General features: G+C 33.7%; 1 protein-coding gene across 2 annotated transcripts in view; it reads left to right on the top strand.

Annotated features, from left to right (window-relative positions):
* IL1RAPL1 (interleukin 1 receptor accessory protein like 1) overlaps nucleotides 1-25410 on the top strand; it is a 1308770-nt gene that overhangs the window by 789160 nt on the left and 494200 nt on the right. For both annotated transcript variants that reach the window (XM_003793744.2, XM_012807604.1), the window contains one exon: nucleotides 1326-1479. In XM_003793744.2, coding sequence (XP_003793792.1) covers nucleotides 1326-1479 — 154 coding nt within the window. The remainder of the gene's footprint in view (nucleotides 1-1325; nucleotides 1480-25410) is intronic.

Genomic DNA, 25410 nt, shown 5'->3' with positions numbered 1-25410 from the left:
TTTGTTCACTAATAAGCTGATTAAGAGTTCTGTATTTTTTTCTCACCTTTTGCAATCAGCATCTCAAAATTTACTGAAAGATGAGTGACTACATACACTCATATGCACTCAATTAAAAAAAATGACTGATCTTTTCTTAATCATGTTTCCACTGTTTTGACCTTAAGCTATACAAACTAGTAGAGTAGTGGTGGAGATGCAGTATATGTAAAATTTGGAAGTCTTACAACATTTCAGATTATTTTTCCATAATCAAGGTTTAGCCTCTAGAAATAGCTGAAATTTAAAGGCTATTTCAAAAGTAGAATACTATAAAATAATGAGTCTGGCTAAACAGAGATTCCACACATTCAGTGTACAATTTATACAAATAACCAACAATTTACACAAATAATATGGCAATGTATATTTTGGTCTGAAATAACTGGATAATTATCCCTCAATTACACAAAGGCATTGAGCCACATAAAATGATAGTCTACAAAAATTTTATTTGGCAAGGCAATTTTTTAGAAATAATATTACCTCTGAAAAGTGTCAAAGGGTTTAAAGCTATTTTATCCTCATTCCATTGATTTCAAATCTGGCTGGAGAAAATGAACTTCTGTTTTGGCAAAAACAGAAATCTCCTGAGCCAACATCATTATAATCCAAAGCTTAATTCAGACACCATAATTTGGTAGGTCTATCAACAATGAAAACAGATATTTATGAGACTATACAGACTTGCATATAAATGTTGATTGTTTCTTTTATGGATTTTAGAATGTACATGCTATGAATAGATTTTTTTTTTTTTACTAAACGCCACATTAGATGTTTTAAATATTGAAAGAGAAGCATTCTCCTTTGTAGAATTAATCTATTTTCCATTGCAATGATATATTTTGTATTTTATATTATCAATTTCAATATGGTTAATTTTTTTTATTAAATCATAAACACATAGATCATGTATACATTATTGCATTTTGGTTAATTTCTTATTATTAAACACGAAATATTTTGATTCTAAAAATGGTACTAGTAGTCTTATATCTACTACTTATACATTTCTATTCTTACATCTAATAAACCAATATATGTCTAGCATAGAGACACTAATCGTGTAAGTTAGTAAAGTGACTCGTAAGAATAACTCTTTTTGAATTGAGGTGACTGATTCCCAGAGATTTGAAGAATGAATGAAATACTTTAGCATTAATTCTAACCTTGTTCTCCTTTTAAAATATAACTTCAAGATCTTTTGGTTTACTTATTTAAAATATTTTCCTTTATGTTTTAGTTACTGTATGTACTACCAAAGTGTTATGTTCTTTATGTAGGAATGTAGAACAAAAACATGGAGACCGAGTATTGTATTCAAAAGAGACACCTTGCTTATAAGAGAAGTCAGAGAAGATGACATTGGAAACTATACCTGTGAGTTAAAATATGGAGGTTTTGTTGTGAGAAGAACTACTGAATTAACTGTTACAGGTAAACATAGTCTTCTTTATTTCATTTGCAAGTTCTGAAACCACTATTTAAGTTTCTGTGCTTCATATTGTTTTTTAAATCTCTACAGTGAAAGAAGTACTTAACCAAATGCTAAGTGGATTGCTATAGGTACAGATGGGATTTAGTTCTCCCTGCTTTTAAATCATCTTCCACTGAAATACATTTGAAAGGTTAAAGAGAATGTTTAGGGAATTACAGAAATGTTAGCTTTTGAAAGTACTTGAAATAATGAGTTTACAATTTCCCCAAATTATGTTTATATGTATTTTTATACTGATATCAGGTTTGGAAACATTTTCTAGAGTGATGAAATGGAATATATGAAATCCTACCTCTCTGTCTTACTCCAAATTAAAAAAAAATCCTTTATCTCTTTTATTTATTCATCGCTCTATGAACCTGACATATTTTCATGAAATAAAATAACTTCAGGTACTTCAATAACTAAATAATTATTGAGTCATTTCCATACGTAGTTGCTAAAGGGGGAGGACTCAGGAGAACAAAATTCAGAATCCTACCTATAATCGTGAATCTGTAACTCGCTAGTCACATGCCTTTGGAGGCACCACCATAACCTTCAGAATCTTAGCTTCCTCGAGTAGAAAATGGTGATGATAAACTTTGTCTTGTTTATTTCATACAGTTTTTGCAAGGATCAAATGAGGTAAGGTAATATGTATGAAATCGATTTACAAAATGAGAATTATATTTAAATGTGCATACTTTTAGATCATGTCAAAATTATCTTCGTACCTTTTCTTACTTTATAATTTACTTCTCTAAAAGTGGTTCCACGAGAAAAAGGGAAGGAAAATAAGAGCAACGTTAGGAAGTTAAAAACATCATTTTCATAGCCTTTTGGAGAGAGATTCTTCTTGGTGACTTTTTTGTATAATTATATTTGTGAAACATGTATAGAAAAGCATAAAAAGGACAGTAACTATTTAAATTAAACATATTTTTATTTGTTCATTGATTCAGTAAAAATAGTTTTCCTGTATATGCAAAGTGTTTCGTGATTGTCATCTATATCTTATAATAATCAATTTCTTTTAATACATCTATCTGTATTTGGGTTTCTAAATGGTAAATATTGAAAGTTCTTTTTCATTTATTATTCAATTTTTGAACTCAACCTGTATTGACCTGCCTGGTGGTCTAGTGCTGGGATTCAGCACTTTCATTCTATACTGGCATAACTTTTCTAAGCAGTAGCTATTGAAACAAAGGAATTTAAAACTATAATGGAAAACTGTTCTGAACAAAAAATAGAATGTACTTCTAGTTATTATTCTTTGGAGTATGGAACTAATTCTAAGTAAACACAGCTTTCACCTTTCTAGAAATATTAGTATTCTAAGCCATTATTAATAACACAAGCCAATTGGAGCACAAATCCCATGGAAACTAGACACAGAGTCTCAATTACTAAAACAACCTATATAAGGCTATCTCATAGAACTAAAAATAGAACTCTTAGACATCTCCTAGATGCTTTCCAGGGCTACTGTACTGTCTCAGATTCATTTGTCCAAAAAGATCTTCCTTCCGCCATATGCAGAGAAAAATAACAAAGTCTTGATATCCAAGAGGGAGTTAGTGAAAATTTTAGTGAAATGTTTCATTCAATTGATTCTCAAGAATATTTCTATCTTAGATATCCTTACCTGAGACACCGATTTGGGCATATAAATTTAAAGTACAGTTTGACTATATATGAAATTTTGAGTAAATAGAAAACTGAATGCCCTGGCATGAAAAACTATGTACGTCAGTGTATTTTAGGTATTAAGTACAAGTCTATTGAGAAGATATATTTCTGCATAACATCACTTTAAATGGTGTGATCCTATAGCATGTTTACTTCCACTGTGGCCAACCAATAGAACAGTTCTTAGAAACCAAAGTATGTCCCTCAGTAAAGCAAAAAGGCGAGCAGTTTCTGAGTGATAATGAATCACTGGTTTGTGTCTTAGTTTTTTGCAGATTATTATCATATTGTATTTAATGTAAATATTATGCAAGACATATCATTTAGTTTTAGTGGAACGGAATAACTGATAATAAACAAATATTTTGATGTTTGTTGTAATGTCTCTTTAAAAATAAACAAAAATCCCATATGCAAAAAGAACACTTCTGGCTAAATGAAATGGCTAAATGTGCAGACAGTATTGTGAATTTTTATGGGCTATCCCCCCATTATTGAACAGGTATGTGCCTAATGAAGCGAAGTACTAGTCCCGGAAAACAGATCACAGTGAAAAGAATAATAAACCTGCCTGGCACTTTTAGTATTTCAGTTTTTGTTATTTTTAAAAAATTGAAGGTGTCTCAGCATCCTCTCTAGCCTTCGTTGTTTTTTATAAGCCTCAGCCAAATTGAAATTTTCATTGTCTTCCTCCAGTGTCCTCCCTCTGAACCCTTACGCATGGTGTCTCCCTCTGGAATGCTTTTTCTTCTCTCTTGTCAAGGGCTGATTCGTATTCTTTCTTCAAGTCACAGCTAAAATATTACCTTCTTTTTGAGGTGCACAGTCCTTGACGCATCCACAGCACATTTAGCATCCCACCTGCTGCACTTAGCACATTGCATTTTCACTGTTTGTCGGTACCCTTGTTTTTCCACAAGTGTGTATTCTACTTAAGGTCAAGGCCAATGCCTCATTTTTTACATAAACATTTGATTTTAGGAAAAACTCAACATAAACATTTTGATTTTAGAAAAAAGTACATGATAGCAGATATCCCAGATAGCCACATCCACTTCCCCTATTGCTAGCAACTAAAATTAATATGGTACATTTGTCATAATTAATCAACTAAGTTTGATACAGTATTATTAGCTAAAGCTAATGGTTTATTCAGATTTTCTTTACACTTTGCACTTCCTTGTTTATGTCATGTGTAACCGCATGTCCCTTTTCTGTTCCAGGATTGCATCCAGAACAGAACAGAACATTTAGGTTTAGGTATCCTTAGGCTCTTCTTGGCTGTGACTGTTTCACATTTTATTTTTGATGACCTTTAGGATTTTGAAGCGTGCTTTGTAGGTATTTTATAGAATGTCCTATATTTAGGATTTTGGATTTGACAGTTTGTTTTTTTTTTTTCCTGAGTAGACTAAGGTTATTATGTTCTTGGAAGATCACAGCGATATCACAGTATCAACATGGTTTATCACTGTAGGTACTGAGTTTGAGCACCTGCGGGAGTGTCTGGCAGGTTTATTCTCTGCTATAACATTCTTCCACCCCACCACCGGTTGGTCTGCTGTACTTCTTGGATAGAATTTACCATATGCACTCCACCTCTTCGAGAGCAGAGTAGCTACATAAATTATTTGATATTCTTTTACATGAAATGCTTAAATGTCTATTCTCCCACACTTATCTACTTGTTCAGTTGTTTATCAATATGGATTCATGGATATTTTTCTTATACTTTGACTTATAATCCAAATAATTTATTTCGTTGCTGAAATTATCCCAGCTTCAAACAGTGGTGGTTCTTGTAGTTGACTCCTTTGTTCCTTTGACATACCCCAATCATTTTATGTGCATGTGTGTGGGAGTGTGTTGAGCATATAAGCATTTCCTTATATATTTCTTTGTTTGTTTTTTAATTTTTTTATTTTTTTATTATATAAATTTTGCTTTATATATAAATTTATATATATAAATTTTGCTTTATAAATAAAGCAAATTCATTTGCTTTAATATATAAGCATTTCCTTATATATTTTTTTGTTTGTTTTTTAATTTTTTTAATTTTTTTTATTAAATCACAAACACATAGATCATGTATACATTAATGCATTTATGGGGTACAATGTGCTTATTTCATATAGAATTAGGAACGCTTACATCACACTGGTTAATATATACCTCATCTCGTTTACTTGGTCATTATGTTAACTATGTCATTAGTCTCTGTATTTCAAGCCCCAGTCACTAAATCACATATATATTCTTAAAGAGTCCATGTTTCTTTTATTGAATAATCATAGTAGAAACTAAGATCTGCGTGTTGAGTGTACTCATTGCTACTGGGGTATAGTTGTTTCTAAGCCCTTTCAGTTGAGAAAGAGAAAACCTATATATGTAGTTTAGTATATACACACATATCTCTAAATATTTCCATATGTAACTATCTGTACTTACATTAAAGTAAACATGAGTTGATACCAATGTTTCCAATTCTGATTAATTACTGTATGGATCATCCTAGCCTCTTCCTTGTTTATGTGATGTGTAACCTGCCAATCCAATAGTGAGAAAACTGGTTCCCACCATCTGTCATCCATTCACTTCATTGTTTACTTCCAATGTGCTTGTACAGTGATGTGTTAGAATTTGTCAACCTGAACTCATGTGACAAGCAACTTTGTCAATCGGGGTATAGCGCTTACGTACAGTTCCTTTGGCCTTTAGCTTTACAGACTCTAGTCATTTCCAAAGTTCCTTAGATCAGCACCTCTTCCCTGACTTCCTTTAGTCAGATTGTCTCACATTTGTAATATAGTTAAATTGTTTTATCACTGTCTGAATTTCATCCTGGTATTCTTAGACCTCCTGAATGATATCTTTAAAAATGTGCATGTATTAAGGTTCTCTTTAACTTGCAAAGTTCTAGGTGTTTTAAAAAATGCATACAATTGTAGTATCACATAGAATAGTTTCATTACCCTAATAAACACTCAGTGCTTCACCAATTTAATCCTCCTCCATCTTTCTTGAATCCCTGGAAGCCACTGATCTTTTTACCATAACTATAGTTTTGCTTTTTCCGAGATGTCGTATACTTGACAGCACATAGTATTTACCCTTTTCAAAATAGCTTCTTTCACTTAGCAATATGTATTTCCTCCATTCTTCTTTCTTTTATTTTAATTGGCCACTTTATATGCTCCCATTTTATCTCCTTCATTTTTTCGAATTTTTTTTACGAATTTTTCTTCTTTTTACATTTTTAAGTGATATCCCTGGATATCTCAATATTTTCTTAACTAATTTCAGTCCGTCTTCAAAAGTCACTATAGAGCATAGGTGCCTTATTACACCGTACTCCTAGTTCCTCCCTCCCATCCTTTGTGACACTGCTGTCATTCATTTCACTTATTCATTTGCTATAATCACCCACTATATTGATACTCTTATAATTTTATTTTTAATAAAGATTTATCTTTTAGATCTATTTGGAATAAGAGAATTGAGATATTTCGTTTTATCCTCATTCACTTCTTCTCTGGTACTCTTTATAGAGAACCAAGTTCTATCCTATATGTTTTCCTTCTGCTTGAAAAATTTCTTTTTAACATTTTTTTTGCAGTAAAGGTCTAGTGATGAATTTCTTCATTTTTCATTTATCAGAGAATACCTTTACTTTTCTTTCCCCTTTGAAGGATAATTTTGGAGGCTATAAAATTCTTGACTCTTTTTCTTTCACCATGATGAGAAGTTCACTCTGATTCGTATCATTTATTTTTCCTCTATAGATACAGTGTTTTCTGTGTATTTGTTCAAGGTTTTCTCTGTGGTTTTATGTAGTTTGAACATGGTATGCCAGGAATAGTGACTTTGGTCACTCTCCTGCTTGTGGTGTTTTTGGAGCTTCCTGGATTTCTGGTTTGATGCCTGTCATTAATTTTGAAAACGATGGCCATTATTATTTCAAATAATTTTTCTACTTCTTTCTTCTACATTTGATATTACAATTATACATATGTTATGCCTTTTGAAATTATCCTATAGTTCTTGGATGTTCTATTTTTAACATTCTTTTTACTCTTTGCATTTCAGGTGGTGAAGTTTTTAGTGACCTATTTTCAGGTTCACTGATTCTTTCCTGGCCTAGGTCCAGGGTCCTATTAAGCCTATCAAAGGCATTCTTCATTTCTGTTACAATGTTTTTAATTTCTAGGATTTTCTTCTGAGCCTTTTTAAGAATTTCAATATTTCAATCTCTCCACTTAGAATATCCAGCTGTTCTTCCATGTTATCTATTTTTCCCATTAGAGTACTTAATATGTTAAATGTAGTTATTTGAAATTCTTCTGATAATTCCAAAATCTATGTCATGTCTGACTGAGTCTGATCCTGATGATTGCACATAGAGTTTATGGTTCTAGTAGCTTCTGCTCCAAGTAAGCAACATTAGCTATGACTTTCTAGATTCTCCTGCTCTCAAAATTTTGTGGTTACAGTCTTCCTTAAAACCCAATTCTCAAATGACTAGTTTGGGTTGTTGTTTTATTTTATTATTATTTTTTTTTTTTTAGCTTTTACTTGCTATAGCAACAGAGTAATGACTCATAAGTTACTTACATGTAGAAGCTAAAATCAAAAGTGGCAATGTCATTTTCAATTTGGGTTTTCCCAAACTTTAAAAGGATCTAGCATAAGGTCTGACCTATAATAGTCACTCATCAGATGTGCATTGTCAGATGTATTAATTCAGTGTCACTGACACATCTAGTTTAAATTGGTTGCCTTTAGATTGTATTTACAATAGGCACAATAATTCTCTTGACCTTTTAAAAATAGAGAAATTGGCTGGGTGTGGTGGCTCACGCCTGTAATCCTAGTACTCTGGGAGGTCCAGGTAGGTGGATTGCCTGAGGTCACAGGTTTGAGACCAGCCTGAGCCAGAGTGAGAACTCGTGTCTAAAAAAGAAAAAAAAAATAGCCAGACATCATGGTGGATGCCTGTAGTCCCAACTACTCAGGAGGCTGAGGCAAGAGAATCACTTGAAGAGTTTGAAGTTGCTGTGAGCTATGACGCCACAGCACTTTACCAAAAGTGACAAAGTGAGACTCTGTCTCAAAAAAAAAAAAATTAAAAAATAGAGAAATTGCTGTGAGGGTGATACCCTCAATCCAGATCTCATATTCTACTTTTACTAATACCACTGAGTATTATATGAACCTTTTCATTTGCTGATAAGTGTTGAACTTTATGTCAAATAACTTCACCTTCTTTATAATAATTGTTAATTCAAATGCCTAGCTGTAGTCAAATGTTTAGATACAAATACAGCACTGAATTTTCCTAAGATGCTTCATGTTAGTTTTTGACATGTCATTACAGTCTACCAAGATGTTTTATTAGTTTCTTTTTCTTGACAAAAGTCTGTATTTTTATTGGAAGATATTTCTATTTGGATTGAAATTATTATTTAAAATTCTATACACAAAAGGAACTATACTACATACAACCTATGTAACATGCTATTACACACTCGTTTTCTATATTTTACCAAAATGTTTCATTCACTCCTCTTCAGGTAGAGTTTTTTAATCATAATAAGAAATCCAAAATTGAGGCTATATTTCTTCACTTGTTTCTTTTAATAGTGAAATATAACAGAGTGTATAACATATGAACACACAGCTACTTAGCATGTTATCAAAAGAACACAACTAGTGAATAAATAGAACAGTATTGGCACCACAGATGTCCCATGTGCTCTTACAATTATAAACCACCTCTTCCCTATTAATGGCTATGTATATGATTTATGATACTTGTATTCTTGTCTTTTAAAGAGTTTTATTAGCTAATATGCATGCCCAAGCAATACAGCTAAATTTTTGTCTATTTTTGAAGCTTATAAATTTGGCTGCACACACTGTGTATTGTATTACATCTGGCTTTTCCAGCTCCAAATTTAGTTTTAAATATTCATGCATGTTATTCAATTTATCTGCAGTTTATTCATTATTCTTATGTTATAATATTCTGTTATATAGAAATCTCACATTTTTGTTAATAGATATTTGGGATTATTTTAACTTTTTGTTAATATAAGTAATAGTGCTTGAACCATCTTATGTGCACACACAGATGCACGTAGACACACACACATACACTTCCTTGAGCACAAAAGCAGCATTTCTATAAAACTTTTACCTAAGAGTCGATTTGCTTGTTCAGAGTATAAATATTTTCGAATTTCCTAGGAATCTTTAGGCTGGTTTGGGTCATGAACCTATTCCAACCAAATGGGCTGAGAGGAGAAGAGGAATGGGATTGCAAAGGAAACTGGAGGTGCCAAAAGAAGTAAAATGTACTCTAGGGAACAAAAAGGGAATATAAACAGCAAATGTCCCATACTTCTAAATTTTATTATTTCTTAAAGCTTATAAGATCTGGTTTGATACTCATAAAATTCTGGTTTGGATTTTTTTTTTATTAAATCATAGCTGTGTACATTAATGCAATCATGGGGTACAGTATGGTGTTTTCATATACAATTTGAAATACTCTCATTAAACTGGTTAACGTAGCCTTCATGTCATTTTCTTAGTTATTGAGTTAAGACATTCATACTCTGCTTTTAGAAAGATTCATTTGTACCCTTGTAAGATAAACCATAGAGGTGACCCTACCAATCACCCTCCCTCCACCCATCCATCTGGTTTGGATTTTATAAAAAAAAATTCTGTACTTTAATATTGCTAAATAAAAATGTGAAAATATTCAAGTATGTATTGATATAAATTGCCATATCTTAGGGTTCCTTGAACTAAACTCTAACTTACATTCTATTACTATAATACTAGCCCTCTGGCTCGGCACCTATGGCTCAAGTGGCTAAGACGCCAGCCACATACACCTAACGTGGTGGGTTTGAATCCAGCTGGGCCCGCCAAACAATAATGACAGCTACAACCAAAAAATAGCCAGGCATTGTGGCGGGACCTGTGGTCCCAGCTACTTGGGAGGCAGAGGCAGGAGACTCGCTTGAGCCCAGGAGTTGGAGATTGCTGGAAGCTGTTATGCCATGGCACTCTACCCAGGGGGACAGCTTGAGGCTCTGTCTCAAAAGAAAAAAAAATACTAGCCCTCTGCCAGATTATTTGTGGGAATGTGGTATGAAGAAAAGACACACTGACAGGTGATCCATAAGTGACCTAGTAATTCAAAAATAAATTAGACTCTTCTTAAAATGTGAACTATGCAGAGAAAAAAATATAGACATTTGTAATGGTACAAATTTTTGGATTTGTTAGGTGTAAGAACAAAAGAAATACCCGTTTTTTAGAATTATTGATTAAAATACATGGTATTCACTTTTGTCTGTTTAATGCTTACTTCCCCTTCTGATCACAGCATTTTTCTAAAATTGGAAAAAGAAAGATCTAATACAAAGTAACAACCATATTTCCATCACAAATTTTGGACATGAGCCAGATCAGTTAAAAATCCATTTAATTTCTAGGGCTGGATCATAGAATGAATTAACGGTAAGAGAATGGATTGTGCAAATGTTATCTCAAGAAATATTTTCCCTACTAAATGTGAGAGTCAGCAAGAACAGCAAGGAAGTGAGGAAAGGAACACTTACTTTCAAAAAAAAAGAGGCAGAAAGCATGAGGCAATTGCTACAAAGATATGATAGTTTTAGTAGCATCTTTATACTTGGTATAACATTTTTAACGGAGTTAGTACAATAGTATAGTTAAACTACTCTCCAGTCAACCAGAGCTGACTTTATGCTCTCAGAAGGTATATCTTCCACTTCTTTTTATGGATGAGGAAGCTGAGGCAAAGAAAGGTTAAGTGGCTTTATCAAGGTTACAAAGAGTCATAGTGACAAATTCAGGAATAAAATTTAATTCCCTGAACTTCAGTCTATGATTTACTCTACTGTATAATTAATAGCAAGGGATTGTAGTTTTCATATTAGCTCTTGCTGATCGCTATGAAAGATTTATCTTTTAGGTTCAACTGAGACACATTTTACTAAGACCTTTAATTATCCTGCCACTGATGTAATGGAATGGTGTATTTGTGGTCTGGCCTGGGGATGGAGTGATTGCTTCTATTTTCTTTTTTCTATTTCTTAAAAACATAGTATAATTAATCTTCTGTTAAATAGAACTATTTTTGTTAAATTACTTCATGGATTCAAGTGTACTTTTTACTGACTATAGCCTAATCGAAATTGATAAAATTGATAACAGGGGCAGATCTTTCCAGTCTTTGTATGTTTGCTAATATGCCAGGATCTAGGCCCACAACAACCATCATGTGTATTGATTTTGATAAATTAGAGCATATTGCAGTCTTAGCTGTCTTTATAAGTAAATATCTGTCATAATTTGTAACTCATAGATAATTCATATTAATTCAAACTTTTGAATTAAAAGAGAGTAAGTTCATTAAAATGATGAAACTGAGTTTAGTCAATTTGGCTATGTAATGTTGATTTGGAGTTCAAGCCATAAGCAAAAAACCTCTCTCATGAGTAATTTCTAATAACTCATATGAAACAACTGACATTAATTACTTTAATTTATTGTTTTAATCCCTCAATATATTGAATGGGTTGTGAAAAGATGTATGAATCAAGTAATCATTTAATGTCAAGATGTGATAACTTTGAATAAAAAGCATGATGTTTTCACTTTTTTTTTTTTTGAGACAGAGTCCTACTATGTTGCCCTGGGTAGAGTACTGTGGCGTCACAGCTCACAGCAATCTCAAACTCTTGGGCTTAAGAGATTCTCTTGCCTCAGCCTCCCTTGTAGCTGGGACTGCAGGCACCCTCCGCAATGTCTGGCTATTTTTGTTGTTGTTGTTCATTTGTGTTTAGGAGGCTGGGGCCAGGTTTGAACCCACCACCCCTGGTGCTTGTGGCTGGCGCCCTAACTGCTGAGCTACAGGTGCCAAGCTGATGTTTTCACTCTTAAACAGAAAACATGCAATCTAGAACATAACTATAGGAAAGTTGGGATGTACCATTACTAGCCATGAGAAAAAGAAGATATCATCATATGTAGATGATGCTCATTAATATAAAACAATAATAGATAATAATAATTTAACACCTACTGAGTATTTACTATGTGACAGAAACTGTTCTAAATTCTTACTTATAATGACTTGTTTAATCTCCATAACCTCAATTTACTCAGTCCTGAACATTTTTGTAATGCTTGTTGAGTACCTGATATTTATCTAGATTTCATAAGTTGCACATGAAAATAATCCTTTTTTTTTTTCAATTCCCACTTCTTATGGACCTTGGAATTTAAAAATCATTGGACAAATACTCTGTGAAATGTGGTTAGATACCTCCATTCTCTGCTCTGAAATACCTAAAAATGCTGAATGAAATAAAATAGAAATGTCTTTTTAAATGGTTAGTTGAACTTGCAAGAAAATTTAAAAATATGTATGTCACGGGCCAAAAGGAAAAATGGAACAAAAAGTGAAACTATTAAAAGAAACCCGTCTCTGAGGCTACCACGGAGTAGGGAAGGTCACAGATGTGCTCAGATTGTCATTATCAGCAACCAAGGCCTTGGATTTTAATGGTTGCATGGGGAAATGAGAGTAGGACTTGGGCCTCAAAGGGTGGGATGTTGTAACTCAAGGTCCTGCTTAAAGGAAAGATTCTAGAAAGGCTGCCATGAAAATGAACTAGAAAAAATATGACCACAGGCATGGGAGGAAAACAAGCCAGAGGGTCTGCCCAGATCTAAGAACTTCATTTTTTAAAAGATCCAGTAATCTGTAATTTTGTAGGTTTAGGTGTTTGAATTTATCCCACTTATGTTGCCTAAAAACCCTTAAGTAAAAAATTAACATTAGAATGGAACTAATCTGGCATTATCCTTGAGTAATATAAAGCAAAACTTCTAGAGAGATATAATTATAACAAACACTGCACAAGATTCTCAGGCATGAAACCCCAGTGAAGATTGCAAGACAAAAAAAAGGACATTATTACCCCTGAGAAAGTGTCTGGGGACGAAATACAAAGCAGGCTAGGACCCCTGTCTTACAAGATTTAAAGATTCTTTTGATGTGGGACATGAGCACTGACACTGAAATAGATGAAAGGCAGAACTCTCTGTTACTTACAGCTCCAAACAAAAGGAGGCTGTCAGGCAGGGACGAGCGTGGGGTTGTATTAAGGGACAGGATAACAGGATGCTTAGGGACTGGTTTACATATAACAAGTGGACTGAGGTTAGCCAAATTTCCCTCAGCTCCCTGAGACTTGGCTAATTTCAATAATTTCACAAGCTCAAAGGCATAGGGATTGTCCCTAGTGATCGGATTCCTGACCCCAGGCAACATGGGTGGGTGCATAGCACCCCTTCCTCTTCCCCAAGCCCTCATAATGGTACTGACTTGATACACTGCTCAGGAAGGAGAACTGACAGCCTTCCAGCCAGGCAACTTGGTCCTGGGTAAAAGACATCATTTAAAAACTGAGTCAAAATAGCATTAAAAAAAAAAAACAAAAAACTATGTTCTATCTCTAAAAATGCCAGGTACCAGGATGCATTAATACAGACTATAAATTAGCTATATCTAAAATGATAGGTGACATTAAAATTCTAAAACAATCCTGTTATTTTTGATGTTAGTGTGAGAGCATAAACATTAAGGAGAACACTTGGTCAGCAGCACTTTTTTACCCCAGAGCTAAATGCATTTTGATTTGATTGAATTTTCTGGCCATACTGTTGGTGTTATTTGTTGCCTGATATAGTTCATCAGCAAGAACTGGTCTTTAATTTTTTGCTGCTTTTATTTGACAGCACTACCTTTCAAGCCTACTGAGATGGTTTTCATTATGATAACCCTACCAGCACAATCCCCTGGATCGCTGTCTCTTAGAAATGACATAGTCATCCTTCTTGCCTGGCCCAGGTGTTAAAGACGTATTGCCTCCAGCCTAGCAGACCACTAGTTAAATTTATACCCATCTCATTATGAGGAAAATCACTCCTTTGTTTTGGGGGGCTGCTAACTACCTGACAGGTACTATGAATGATGATTTATAGGCCTTATTTTCTTCCTTCACCAAAGAGAAAAACTAAAGTACATTTTGGACATGTATTTATACTTTTAAATACAAATCATCATCATTATTTCTAATGAACTTCTGTTGTTTTATTTGTATTCTACTGCTTCTAATTATCTTATGTTCGTTCCAACAAACTCAAATGTAGAAGAACTGTCCAACAAATTCTCTTTAATAGAGGGATTGGTTTAGTTAATTAGGGAAACAAGTACAATGTCTAGAACTAGACTATCCCATACAGTAGCCACCATTAAAATGTGCCTGTTAAGCACTTCAAATTTTGTAAGACTGGAGGCAGATGTGCCATTACATTTTAAAAATGTGCTAGATTTCAAAGACTTAGAAAGAAAACAATAATGCAAATTATCTCTTTAGTAAATTTTTATATTGATTAAATGTTGAAATGGTAATAGTTAAATAACATATATTACAGCATTGGTTTTACCTCTTTTCATGGTTTTAAGTATGGCTACTACTGTGTTAAACATGGCTCCCCTTATATTTCTGTTGTACAGCGCTAGTCTAGAATGTGAAATGGGATCTCAGGCTCAAGAAGTGTTAGTAAAAGATTAAGAGTCTAAGGTAGAGTTCCATTGATGGATCTGCCATGCCTGTGCTGAAAGATCTTAACTGAGTCATCTGGCTCCATCAAGTGTTAATATTGGGACTGTGAATAGTCATTCAACAGCGCTATGAGGAGGAGCAAATTAGTTCAGGAGTGGCAAAAGCAGACTATAAAGGAACATGCAAATGGAAGTGGCAACTGCCATGATTTGGTCTGATTTGTGCATCTTTAGTTTGTTTTAAGTAATGTAATATTAATATTTATCATCTTAATCCAGCCTTTCAAATGACATTTATTATCATCAATACAACTCATTGATTAATATTCGTGTTCACTGCATAATGGTCTATGTGTGGAGAACTCTCAGAATGTCTTCTTTGTATGCAATCTATTAACAAGTGAAGTTCGTCTCTATCAATGAATTAAAAATGAATATATGTATTTTTACTTTTGATTTGATGATATACATGTATATGCACATATGCATCCATACACATATATGTATATGTGTTTATATATATGGTAATGTGTGCTTATGTATATCTTATTGACTTGTGATCATTCTTTTTGCCCAATACGTTTTTCTTTTTTTTTTTAGGCTATACATTTTTCTATAGTTCTTTTGCAATAGTGTTATTTGCTACTTTAGAAACCTGCTTCTTTTTTTTGTGGTTCAAATTCCAAAGACCCATGAACTTACATGAGATAGAAAGAATAGAGGTTATGAGGGGTTAGAGGACAGGGGATCATGGCATTATTGCTTAATGGGTACAGAATTTCAGTTTGGGTTGATAAAAAAATGTCCTGGAAATGGATATTTTTGATAGTTGCACAACCTTGTTAATATATTTAATGCCATTATACACTTAAAATTGGTTAAAAAGGTATATTTTGTGTCATATATTTTACCATCAGAAAAAAGGCCCCTTTGAAAATAAATGGTTACTCTTAATAGTTGGGAGCATTTTTTTTTTAATTATCACATCAAAGATTTTTTTAAAGGATCATCTTCTCCCTAGTTCATGTTGGCTGTCCAGTTTGACAGGCATTGATTTTTCTGTAAAACTGAAGAAGCTCAAGCCGTTATATCACACTTTATATTAACTGTTTTTAGTTTTGACATCAGCAAAATTGACTGAGAACTCAACCTTGCACCTATCTGAGTACAGATTTCTGGTGTGGAAGGATCAGCAAAACAGCTAAAGAAACCTGTACTGCCCACTGTTCTCCATTTTGTCAGTCTCATTCAATTAAAGATTGAAAATGTACTCTAGAATGATGCGTTTCTGGTGAGAATAGATGACCACACTTCTAATAGTAAAACTGTTAAGAGCCAAAGAAGGTGATATAAGAGGATCCAGAATCTTGAGGAAAGACTGCAACATATTTTACAGCAATTAAGTTTCTGAGCAATATTAATAAAGGTGGCTATATCCTCAGTGCTAAAAACATTTGGTACCTTATTCCATGAAAACTCTTTAAAATATGAAGACTAAACTTAGCATATAATGTGAACACTAAAACCTATTTAAAATTAATGTGATATTGGGTGAGATAAATGTCTTAATGGTTCTCTACATTAGAGTTTTAGTGTGATGACATTCATATAGTGTCTGTGTATAGATATGTATCTATATATTTAACATATACATATATAAATATACATATGCAGGGTGTCCATAAAGTTTGTGTGCAATTTCAAATAATTGTCTATTTATCCCAGGGATGCAAGGCTGGTTTAACATACAGAAATACATAGACATAATTCAGTATATCAACAGAAGGAAAAACAAAGACCATATTATTCTCTCAATAAATGCAGAAAATTGTTGTCTATATTAAATTGCACACGAACTTTACAGATACCCTGTATATAATTGTCTTGGATAGAGAATCATCAAACCCATTTTATATACAGCTTTTATATTCTTAATTTTATTGTTGCCATTTAGTAGCAAGAAATTTGTCACTTGTGATAAATAAAAAAAAGCAATTTGTTTAAGCAATAGGTTCCTACTGGACTTAGTCATATTATATCATCCCAATATTAGTTTGAATAAATTCCTATTATTTTATTTTTTAATGAATAATTATACAGAGAAGCAACAATTGAATCATTTCAAAAGCAGTATAATCATGCTGCTACTTCCCAAGGGGGGAAGTTTATAAATAAAGTGAACTCTCGCAACTTACCTACACAGGACTAAGGAAAAAACTAAAACCACAAGCTGATTTCTTATTATATTCACTTTGCATCTTATTCTTAATGGAGTCCCAGTTGTATTTTTCTTCTTTTCTAGACACCAAATTAAAAGAGGCAGTGAGAACATAGGGAGAAATGAAGATAAAAGTGTGCTGATGATTAGAAACTTAGAAAATAGGAAAGGTTAAAGGGACTGAGAACATTACTATTACTTGGATTTTAAAAAACCATAATGTACCATAATAAGACATCAACAATTGGAAGAATTGAGAATAATGACAGAGCAACTAGCAGTGACGGCATTAACAATGCCACAGGTAATGAGTTTTATGAGGACTTCAAAATTTCTTTTTTAAATTTGTCTGCTGTGTACATGGCAGTACGCTGATTTTCTCCAGATCTCATGTGAAATTGTGGACAAATAAGGAGATTAAACGTACAGCTCTGTGATTTTAACATTTGACAATGGTTCCTAAAGAAAATTGCTCTATACTGGGAAAGATTTCTGATGATGCCTTCTTTGGAAGTTTTTAAAATATGACAGAATCCCATCTGAAGCATGTTCAGGCATAGACAAGCTGGAGAAAGGTCATCAAAACTCTAGTGATTTTTCATTATGTTAAGTGTTATATTACTCATTTTTTCAAAGGTATTTTTTATCGTTTTAAAATAGAAAGTGATTAAAAGAATCAAAACATTAGGTTTTGATATGATACTTTAATAATTCCATAATAAGATTTTAAACAAAACATGATATTTTAAAAGTGTTTTAACTAGTTGAAAGAGCTTTCATTATTTTTTTGTAATATGAAAAAGGTCCACTAATTATATTCCAGAGTTTTTACTGATTTGTCCCACAATATTGAAGGCTCTTTCTTGATTATGAAACTGAGATAACTCTTAACTTGCAATTGACATGGATATCATATATATTTTGAAGAATTTTTAAAACTTTTTGAGAAAATTACATGAAATTGAAGTTAGTTCTATTCATATCAAAATATGACTTTTGCATCATAAGAGATTTAATGTTTTCATTTCTTAAAATGCTTGACCAACGCTTTTAGTCATTATATTAGCATCTGTTGTTCCATCTGGAAGATCTAAAAAATTCAATGAATTGTAAATGGACAGTTCAACATGAATATGCAAATTAAAGACATTTTATGAATTCTATGTCAGTTGTAAAGAAGTAGCTTACTCTCTGCCTTAATTAGAAGATCTTACTACATATTTTTTAATCATATGTTGAGTTGACCATTGAGTTCCACTCCAACATATCAACCAGGACTTCCTGGTATATAAAATAACTTCAAAGAGTCTTTATGAATGTTACAAATATCCAAATGATACTCAAAGTTCTCAAATGATAGGCCACAATTTTTTTCAGAGAATAAAAAAAATAAAAATATTTAAGAGATATTAGCTTAAAAATAGAAGTGCTATATGCAGTCACTGCTATGTTCTAGTGTCAGCAATAGAAATTAGGGGACTTTTAATAAGCACTTATTGTTGATGTTCCATTAGATAATTATGTTTTGTTTACATACTGCCATCATTTGAAGAACACATTTGCTTTATTCACTAAACTTTAAGGAATATTCTAAGCATGATATTAAATGCTGCTATTTCTATCACTTGCCTTCAAAGTCTCATAATTTTTAATATTTGCTTAAAAATTTTCGGTTTTAATATATCAGCTAGGATCACAAAGCACATGCTGAGCTTTTATTTTAAAACTGAAGCTTACTCTGTCAATTTAAGGATGAAAGAGACACAGAAACACGTGTTTTTGTTTAATGTAAAAATACATTTAAACCTTTAAAGGGAAGTGATCGCTGCGGATGGCATCAATGTATCACATTTCTATGCATCAAATTTTATGAGTCACCTACTCAAAATGTAACTTGAAAACAGAATGTCTCCAAATAAATATTGTTGCTATGGTATTGTTGAGCTAGTTAATGATATGACTCTTTTGGAAAAATAAAATCAATAATGATTGTCACCACCAAACATGAAAGGAGTGAAATAAAAGAGATGTGAAAAATATCCATTAATCTTAAGACAATATGTTATGGGAGCAACAAACAGATAGTAAGCTATTTATTATTCACTGCTTGCTTATGACATTGCTAAAATTAGATTAAAGCAAAAGGCTGAATACAAATATAACGAAATAGTTTGGATGATGTTTTTCATTTGGGGTATATAATCAGATCATTTTATGTTAATCTGATTTCTCTTTGAGTTAAATAAACTCAATTCTGTTGACCTGCCTTCTCATATTTTTTTGTCATAATCATTCAATAAATTTTAGTAAAAAATAAAATTATACTCATAGCAATAATTTTATACTTATGCAATCTACTTATAATGTCTAATTGTATAAATGAATATGCTCTCAAGTTATAATATATGTGTTTGTTGTTTATGATGGAGTTAAAAAGTTCTAGCTGCTTTGTGGACTGCTGCTATTCAAAGTGTAGATTGGAAATAAGATAGTATGGTGCATGTTTGCCTCAAAAAGTTCTGGATGGTGAACAAGAAGCTGAAACAGAGGACAAGGTGGTTGGTAAAAAGTGAAAGATTTATGCAATCTGAAGAGAAACCAGAGTATCGCGAAGGCAGTTAGTTTGGGAAAAGGTAATAGAATTAATATGTATGTAGGTGGTAAGCTAATTAGGTGAATAATTCCATACATTGAATGATATATACTTCTCATTTAGATAATCTTCAGTCATTGATTCTCAGTAAATTTGCTCTTTTAATTTGTTTTTTATTTGTGCCACTTTTTTCTGGTTATAACATTCAGAGTCATAGAGCATAACTGCACAGCATTTCAATGGTGCTCCACTAGTAGTGGTCAATTCTTCCCCTTCACTATGGATTCTGCGGTCATAGTTATCAGCAGAGGTGAAGCTCTGCCACATATCCACACTAAGCATACGTTCATTCGGAGACTGAAGGCATGCTTACTGATTTTATATGTGTTTCTGTACTTTGCCAAGCAGTAGCACACTGGGTAAATGAGACAGAGCACACGCTCTCTCACAGTGTAGGATCGTTGCTGGGATGTAGCACTCAGCCAGGAGTTTCAATTCCTAGATCTTCTTGCTTCTAAGCGAGCCATGTGATGAGTTCTCATCAGTGAATAAGAGCAAATAAATGTCATTTCTGAGGCAAAGTAGTGAAGAAGCAGGTGTGCTTTCTTCCTTCAATTCCTGAATGCAGAAAATGCCAAGAATTTAACAGATGAAAGGAACCCAGGTCTGTGAATCACATCATGGGGACAGCATGGCTTCATGAATTATGAACCTTAACTATGTTAAACCACAGATATCATGGAATTCACTAGGATGGCAGCTAGTCTTATGCTAAGAGGCACAGTTTTACCAAAGCAAAGTCATCTGAATACAAGAGAAGTTTATTGTCAAGTCACAAACAGCCTAAAATGGAAACTGCCAAGCTATACAGCTGCCACTTCTACGTTGTTTTTCCATCTGCCATACATACCCACAAGAGCTCTAAATGTTCAAAGTCTACACACCTTTCATTAGCGATGAAAAACCCATAGGCTCCTGTCAGCCATCAGTATTTCCTCCCACATCTGAACAGTCCCTTCTTTCATAGAATTCAGTTTCTTTTTTGACACTTTGTTTTCTATACAGTTATTTGGCTAATTGCATAGATTCTCACTCTATTATATTGGCCTCTAGGGTTCTTGGGATAAAACTCTATCTTGTCTATTTGGGTTTTGCCAGTATCTTCAGTAATAATTTGCATGTAGAAAAAAGATACCTAATAAGCACTTTTGAATACGTATTGAATGCACTATGTATTTTAAGAATATATGCTTAAATAACTTAGCTAAATGTTTATTTTAGTCTTAATTGTGAACTTCTCTAGACATAATTATTTAAGGTCTCTCAGCTTCTTCATAAAAATCATTTAAAATATTAACTATTTTGTTTGAAAGTCTTTGTATATTCATTATTCTTGAATTACTATGTAACAATCCTAATAAGGTATAACAACTGTTCTTTCTTCACAATAATTCTGACACCAGGATTTTCTTTTAAAATCAGCACAAAATAAATTCCTCATACATGGTCAATTTAAGTGTTTGTAAAAGCATGCATAGTAGTAATTCATTCATTAAACACATAGGAAAGTTTGTCAAAGTCAAAAACTTCAAAGAAACGACAATGTGGAAAAAAAGGAAATAATCACACTCAGGCAGCTTGAAAGACTAATGCTAAGAGATGATGCACAAAGGAAAAATAAGAGACCAGCAGAAAAAAAATATGGGAAAGAAGGCAGAAAGGAAGGAGACAAAGCCAAAAGAAGGAAAACATTCTGGTTTTCTTGAGAATGGGTGGTTTTCTAGGCATTAATGAGAAACAGAGAGAAAGAAAGCTGGAGAGAGAGAGAGACAGAAAAAGAAGCAATTGTCATTAAGCTATTCCTTAATGTAGTTGTATCTGTAATACACATCATGCTATATGAAAAACAACTCAAATACTCTAAAGATGATAAAGAATTTTATAGATTACATGAGGTTATGACAGTGCCATTGAGTGGAAAGAGTCTGAATTAGAGTGAGGCAACTTGAGTTATAGTCCTGTTTGTAACCTGGCATAGGATGTAAACAAATGTCTTAACCTTTACTAGTATGCTAGGGAACCCTGCAATTCCTTCCAGGGCTGAAACTTGGCCATGCAATCAAATGTTTAAAAGTTTACACTGTTCTGAGTTTAGTAAGTTTCCTGAACGGTGTATCTCTTGGTCGTATTAGGTAACACAGCAAGCTATTCTTGAAAGAGCAAAATCTCTGAAAACCAATAGGTTCCAATCTACACTATAATATTTTCTTTTTTCTGTGGTGCTTCCAGAGTCAAGGTAACTTTTCAGAGTTAATTTCCTTTATCTACGTATTTGTGATGGGAGTTATATTTAGGCACCCAGTACCGTACTGGCCTGTAATCAACTCTCTATAAATGCTTTTTTCCTCCCTCTGGTACATAAAACAACGGGAAAGTGAAAAGCCAAAAGCAAGAATGGATTAGCTACATGTCTGTTTTCATGTCAACTGGCTGACACTCCAAGAATTTGTCACAGTTTTTATTACCTTGATTCAAACCATGGTAAAATTATATTTTTTTAATTAGATGAGCGGTAAAACAATTTAGTTAATATCCCCTGGTTAGTTTTAGCCACAGTGGTTGTATAATTTGGGTGCTCTCCAGTAAGTGAGCATCTCTTTAATGCAGATGTGAAGAAAAGATAATTCTGATGATGATGATGATGATTGCTAACACGTATTGAATGCCTACTATGTGTACCATTCTAAGCACACTTCACATATTATCTAAAGTGGCTCATAGTGCCCTATTTGCTGACTGCATTTTATGACATGCTTCCATGTCATAGACTCTGTTAGATGTACTAAGTCCAATCTTCATTCACTTTAGAAACATTAAGTTCTAATTCATCTACTATGTTGGACACTGTGAGAAATCAAAGGATGAATTAGGCACAGGATGAGTTAGGCAAAAAGGATTTTTCCATAGGAAGGAATAAACAAGGGTAAAAAGAAAGAACCAGGTGTGGGGAAGCAGGATGAAAGGGAGTGGCAAAATGCAACAGAGGATCAGAGAATTTTTAACGCTAAGGCCAGCCTAGTCTCTCAAGGGCCACTAAGGAAGGTCCGTGTACTGGCTGAGGCTGAAGGTGGGTCAAAGCCCAGGGGTCTAGGGGAAAGAGATAATCTCACCCAAATTTTCCTTAAGAAGTATTTTGTTCTGATTGATCAATAGGAACAAAAAAGTTCAGTTATTTATGAGGAAATGAATGGAAATTTTGAGGGCTTGTATAAGGCCTATTCTTAGATAAACAAAGTGAACACCCATGAGTCTTCTCTAAGTCACATGAAGCAGGGTAGTCCTGTGTAGTAAGCCATTTCCCTAAACAGAAAGGAATGGGGGGTTTCTTAACTTTCACTCTTTTTCAGCATCTTGGGGCTTGGGTAAAGTTCAGGGGTGTGGGAAGAGAGATCAGTGAGGATATTCTAAGGAGTAAGATGTTCATGGGAAGGATTTCATTTACCTAGGATGTGGAGATTAGAAAGAATGCACTAATAAATAATCATAATAGCCTTTTTTAACTGCCAGGTCCATTTCTAAGCATGCTACAACTACCAACTCATCCAACCTCATGATAATCCAATGATGCAGGTACAATTATTCTCCCTAGTTTATAGACAAAGAATATGAATCCCTCAGAGGCTAAGTAACGTGGTCACATTGCTAATAAGAAGTACAACTAGGCTCTAACTTATGAAGCCCATGTCTCCCAACAGCTGGTCTGGCCTCTTCTCATGACTTCAAACTTTCCTTTCATCCCCCAAGTGAGACCAGTTGAAATATGAAATTGCTTAAATAAGAAAAGGAGGACATGCATGCATTTTCCACTTTCCAAAAAGAAAAAAGAAAGAAAGAAAGAAAGAAATTCACTCCAACAAGTAAACATGAGAGAAATGACCCAACAAAATAGCTTAGAAAATCAGAGAGTCCCAGTTTGGATGCAATGCTTTAGAAACAGTAGCAGCCAGTGGAGCTTAACAGAAGAGAGTGACAGATAACAGGAAAGGTTCTGGAGGCAGGGGTCAAACAACTGAGCCAGTCAATATAGAAGGGCCACACTGCTTGTCTGCTTTCTCGTTCTGTGAAATGGGGATGGGGTGGAGATCAGGGTCAACTGTAACACTATCATGGTTGTAAATTTTCTTGGAAATATTCAGAACTATTTGACATTTAAAGAATTCAACTAAGTAAACCATCTAGAAAACCTGGTTTATGAAGAAACACTGATTGCTCTAACCAACAGAGATTTTACTGGATCTGTAATATAATACTGAAAGCACTTAACCTTTACTGAGTCCATTGTATGTTCCTGGACTGATGGTAGGCACTTTCACATCCTATGTCACCTTCCTGAGAACCTATTAGTAGAGGATATGGTTTCTGTTTTATAGATGCCCAATTAAAGTTCTGAGAAGTGCATCACTTTGCCCAAGCACTTGTACCTCATGCCTGAGAGCCAAGTTTTGAACCCAAACCTCTCTGACTTTAAAAGTCCTCTAGGCTGGGTGTCGTGGCTCACACCTGTAATCCCAGCACTTTAGGAGACCAAGGTAGGGGGATCTCTTGAGCCTAGGAGTTTGAGAACAGCCTGGGTAACAGGGGGACACTCCCATCTCTACAAAGTAAAATAAAGTAAGAAGTACTCTGAACCGTTCCACTCGGAATCAATTATTCAAATTTTCAAAACTACTTAATAGCAGGTCTGTATAACATTGGGGCCAAAATTATACCTTTTTCCCCCTTAAAGTTGAATCTTCATATTTTTTAATATTTATTTTTTAAAATTAAACCATAGCTGTGTATATTAATGCAGTCATAGGGTACAATGTGCTGGTTTTATATACAATTTGAAATATTTTCATCCAACTGGTTAACATAGCCTTCATGACATTTTCTTAGTTACTGTGTTAAGACATTTATATTCTACATTTAGTAAGTTTCACATGTACCCTTGTAAGATGCACCGTAGCTGTGGTCCCACCCATTACCATCCCTCCTCCCATCCTCCCCCCTAAAATTATACTTTTTGACTTAGTTTCTTCTTCTGAAAAGTGAGGGGAATCATACATTTTTCACTGAATAATTGTGAAGATTAAATGAATTAATCTGTGCCAACTACGTAAAAGGTATATATAGCTACTATCTTATATAACTACAATGATCGATGATGATTGTGATAACAATGAAACCTTTTTCTTAAGTGAGTAGTCAAACTCAAGATTTCAATATGACTTTGTATGCTAAAAAAACCACTGAAAATTAGAATTACAGTTTACTTTTAATTGAATTCACATGTTAATTTTTTGATTATAAATTTGGAAATATTTTTGTGTCCTTCATTAAAATTAGAGTTCTGTTTTATTTATTTATTTATTTATTTTTGAAAGAGAGAGTCTCACTCTGTCGCCCAGGCTAGAGTGCCATGGTATCATCATTAGGTCACAGCAACCTCAAACTCTTAGGCTTAAGCGATCCTCCTGCTTCAGATTCCCAAGTAGCTGGGACTACAGGTGCCTTCCAAGAAGCCCAGCTAATTTTTCTATTTTTAGTAGAGACAGGGTCTTGCTCTTACTCAGGCTGGTCTCCAACTCCCAAGCTCAGTCAATCCACTGACATTGGCTTCCCAGAGTGGTAGGATGTGAGGGATGAACCACAGCACCTGGCCAAAA

Source organism: Otolemur garnettii, unplaced genomic scaffold (assembly GCF_000181295.1).
Source record: "Otolemur garnettii isolate 467f Iridium unplaced genomic scaffold, OtoGar3 scaffold00072, whole genome shotgun sequence".
NCBI lineage: Eukaryota > Metazoa > Chordata > Mammalia > Primates > Galagidae > Otolemur > Otolemur garnettii.
Note: the sequence above shows the minus strand (reverse complement) of the source record. Positions and strands in the feature narration are given on the sequence as shown.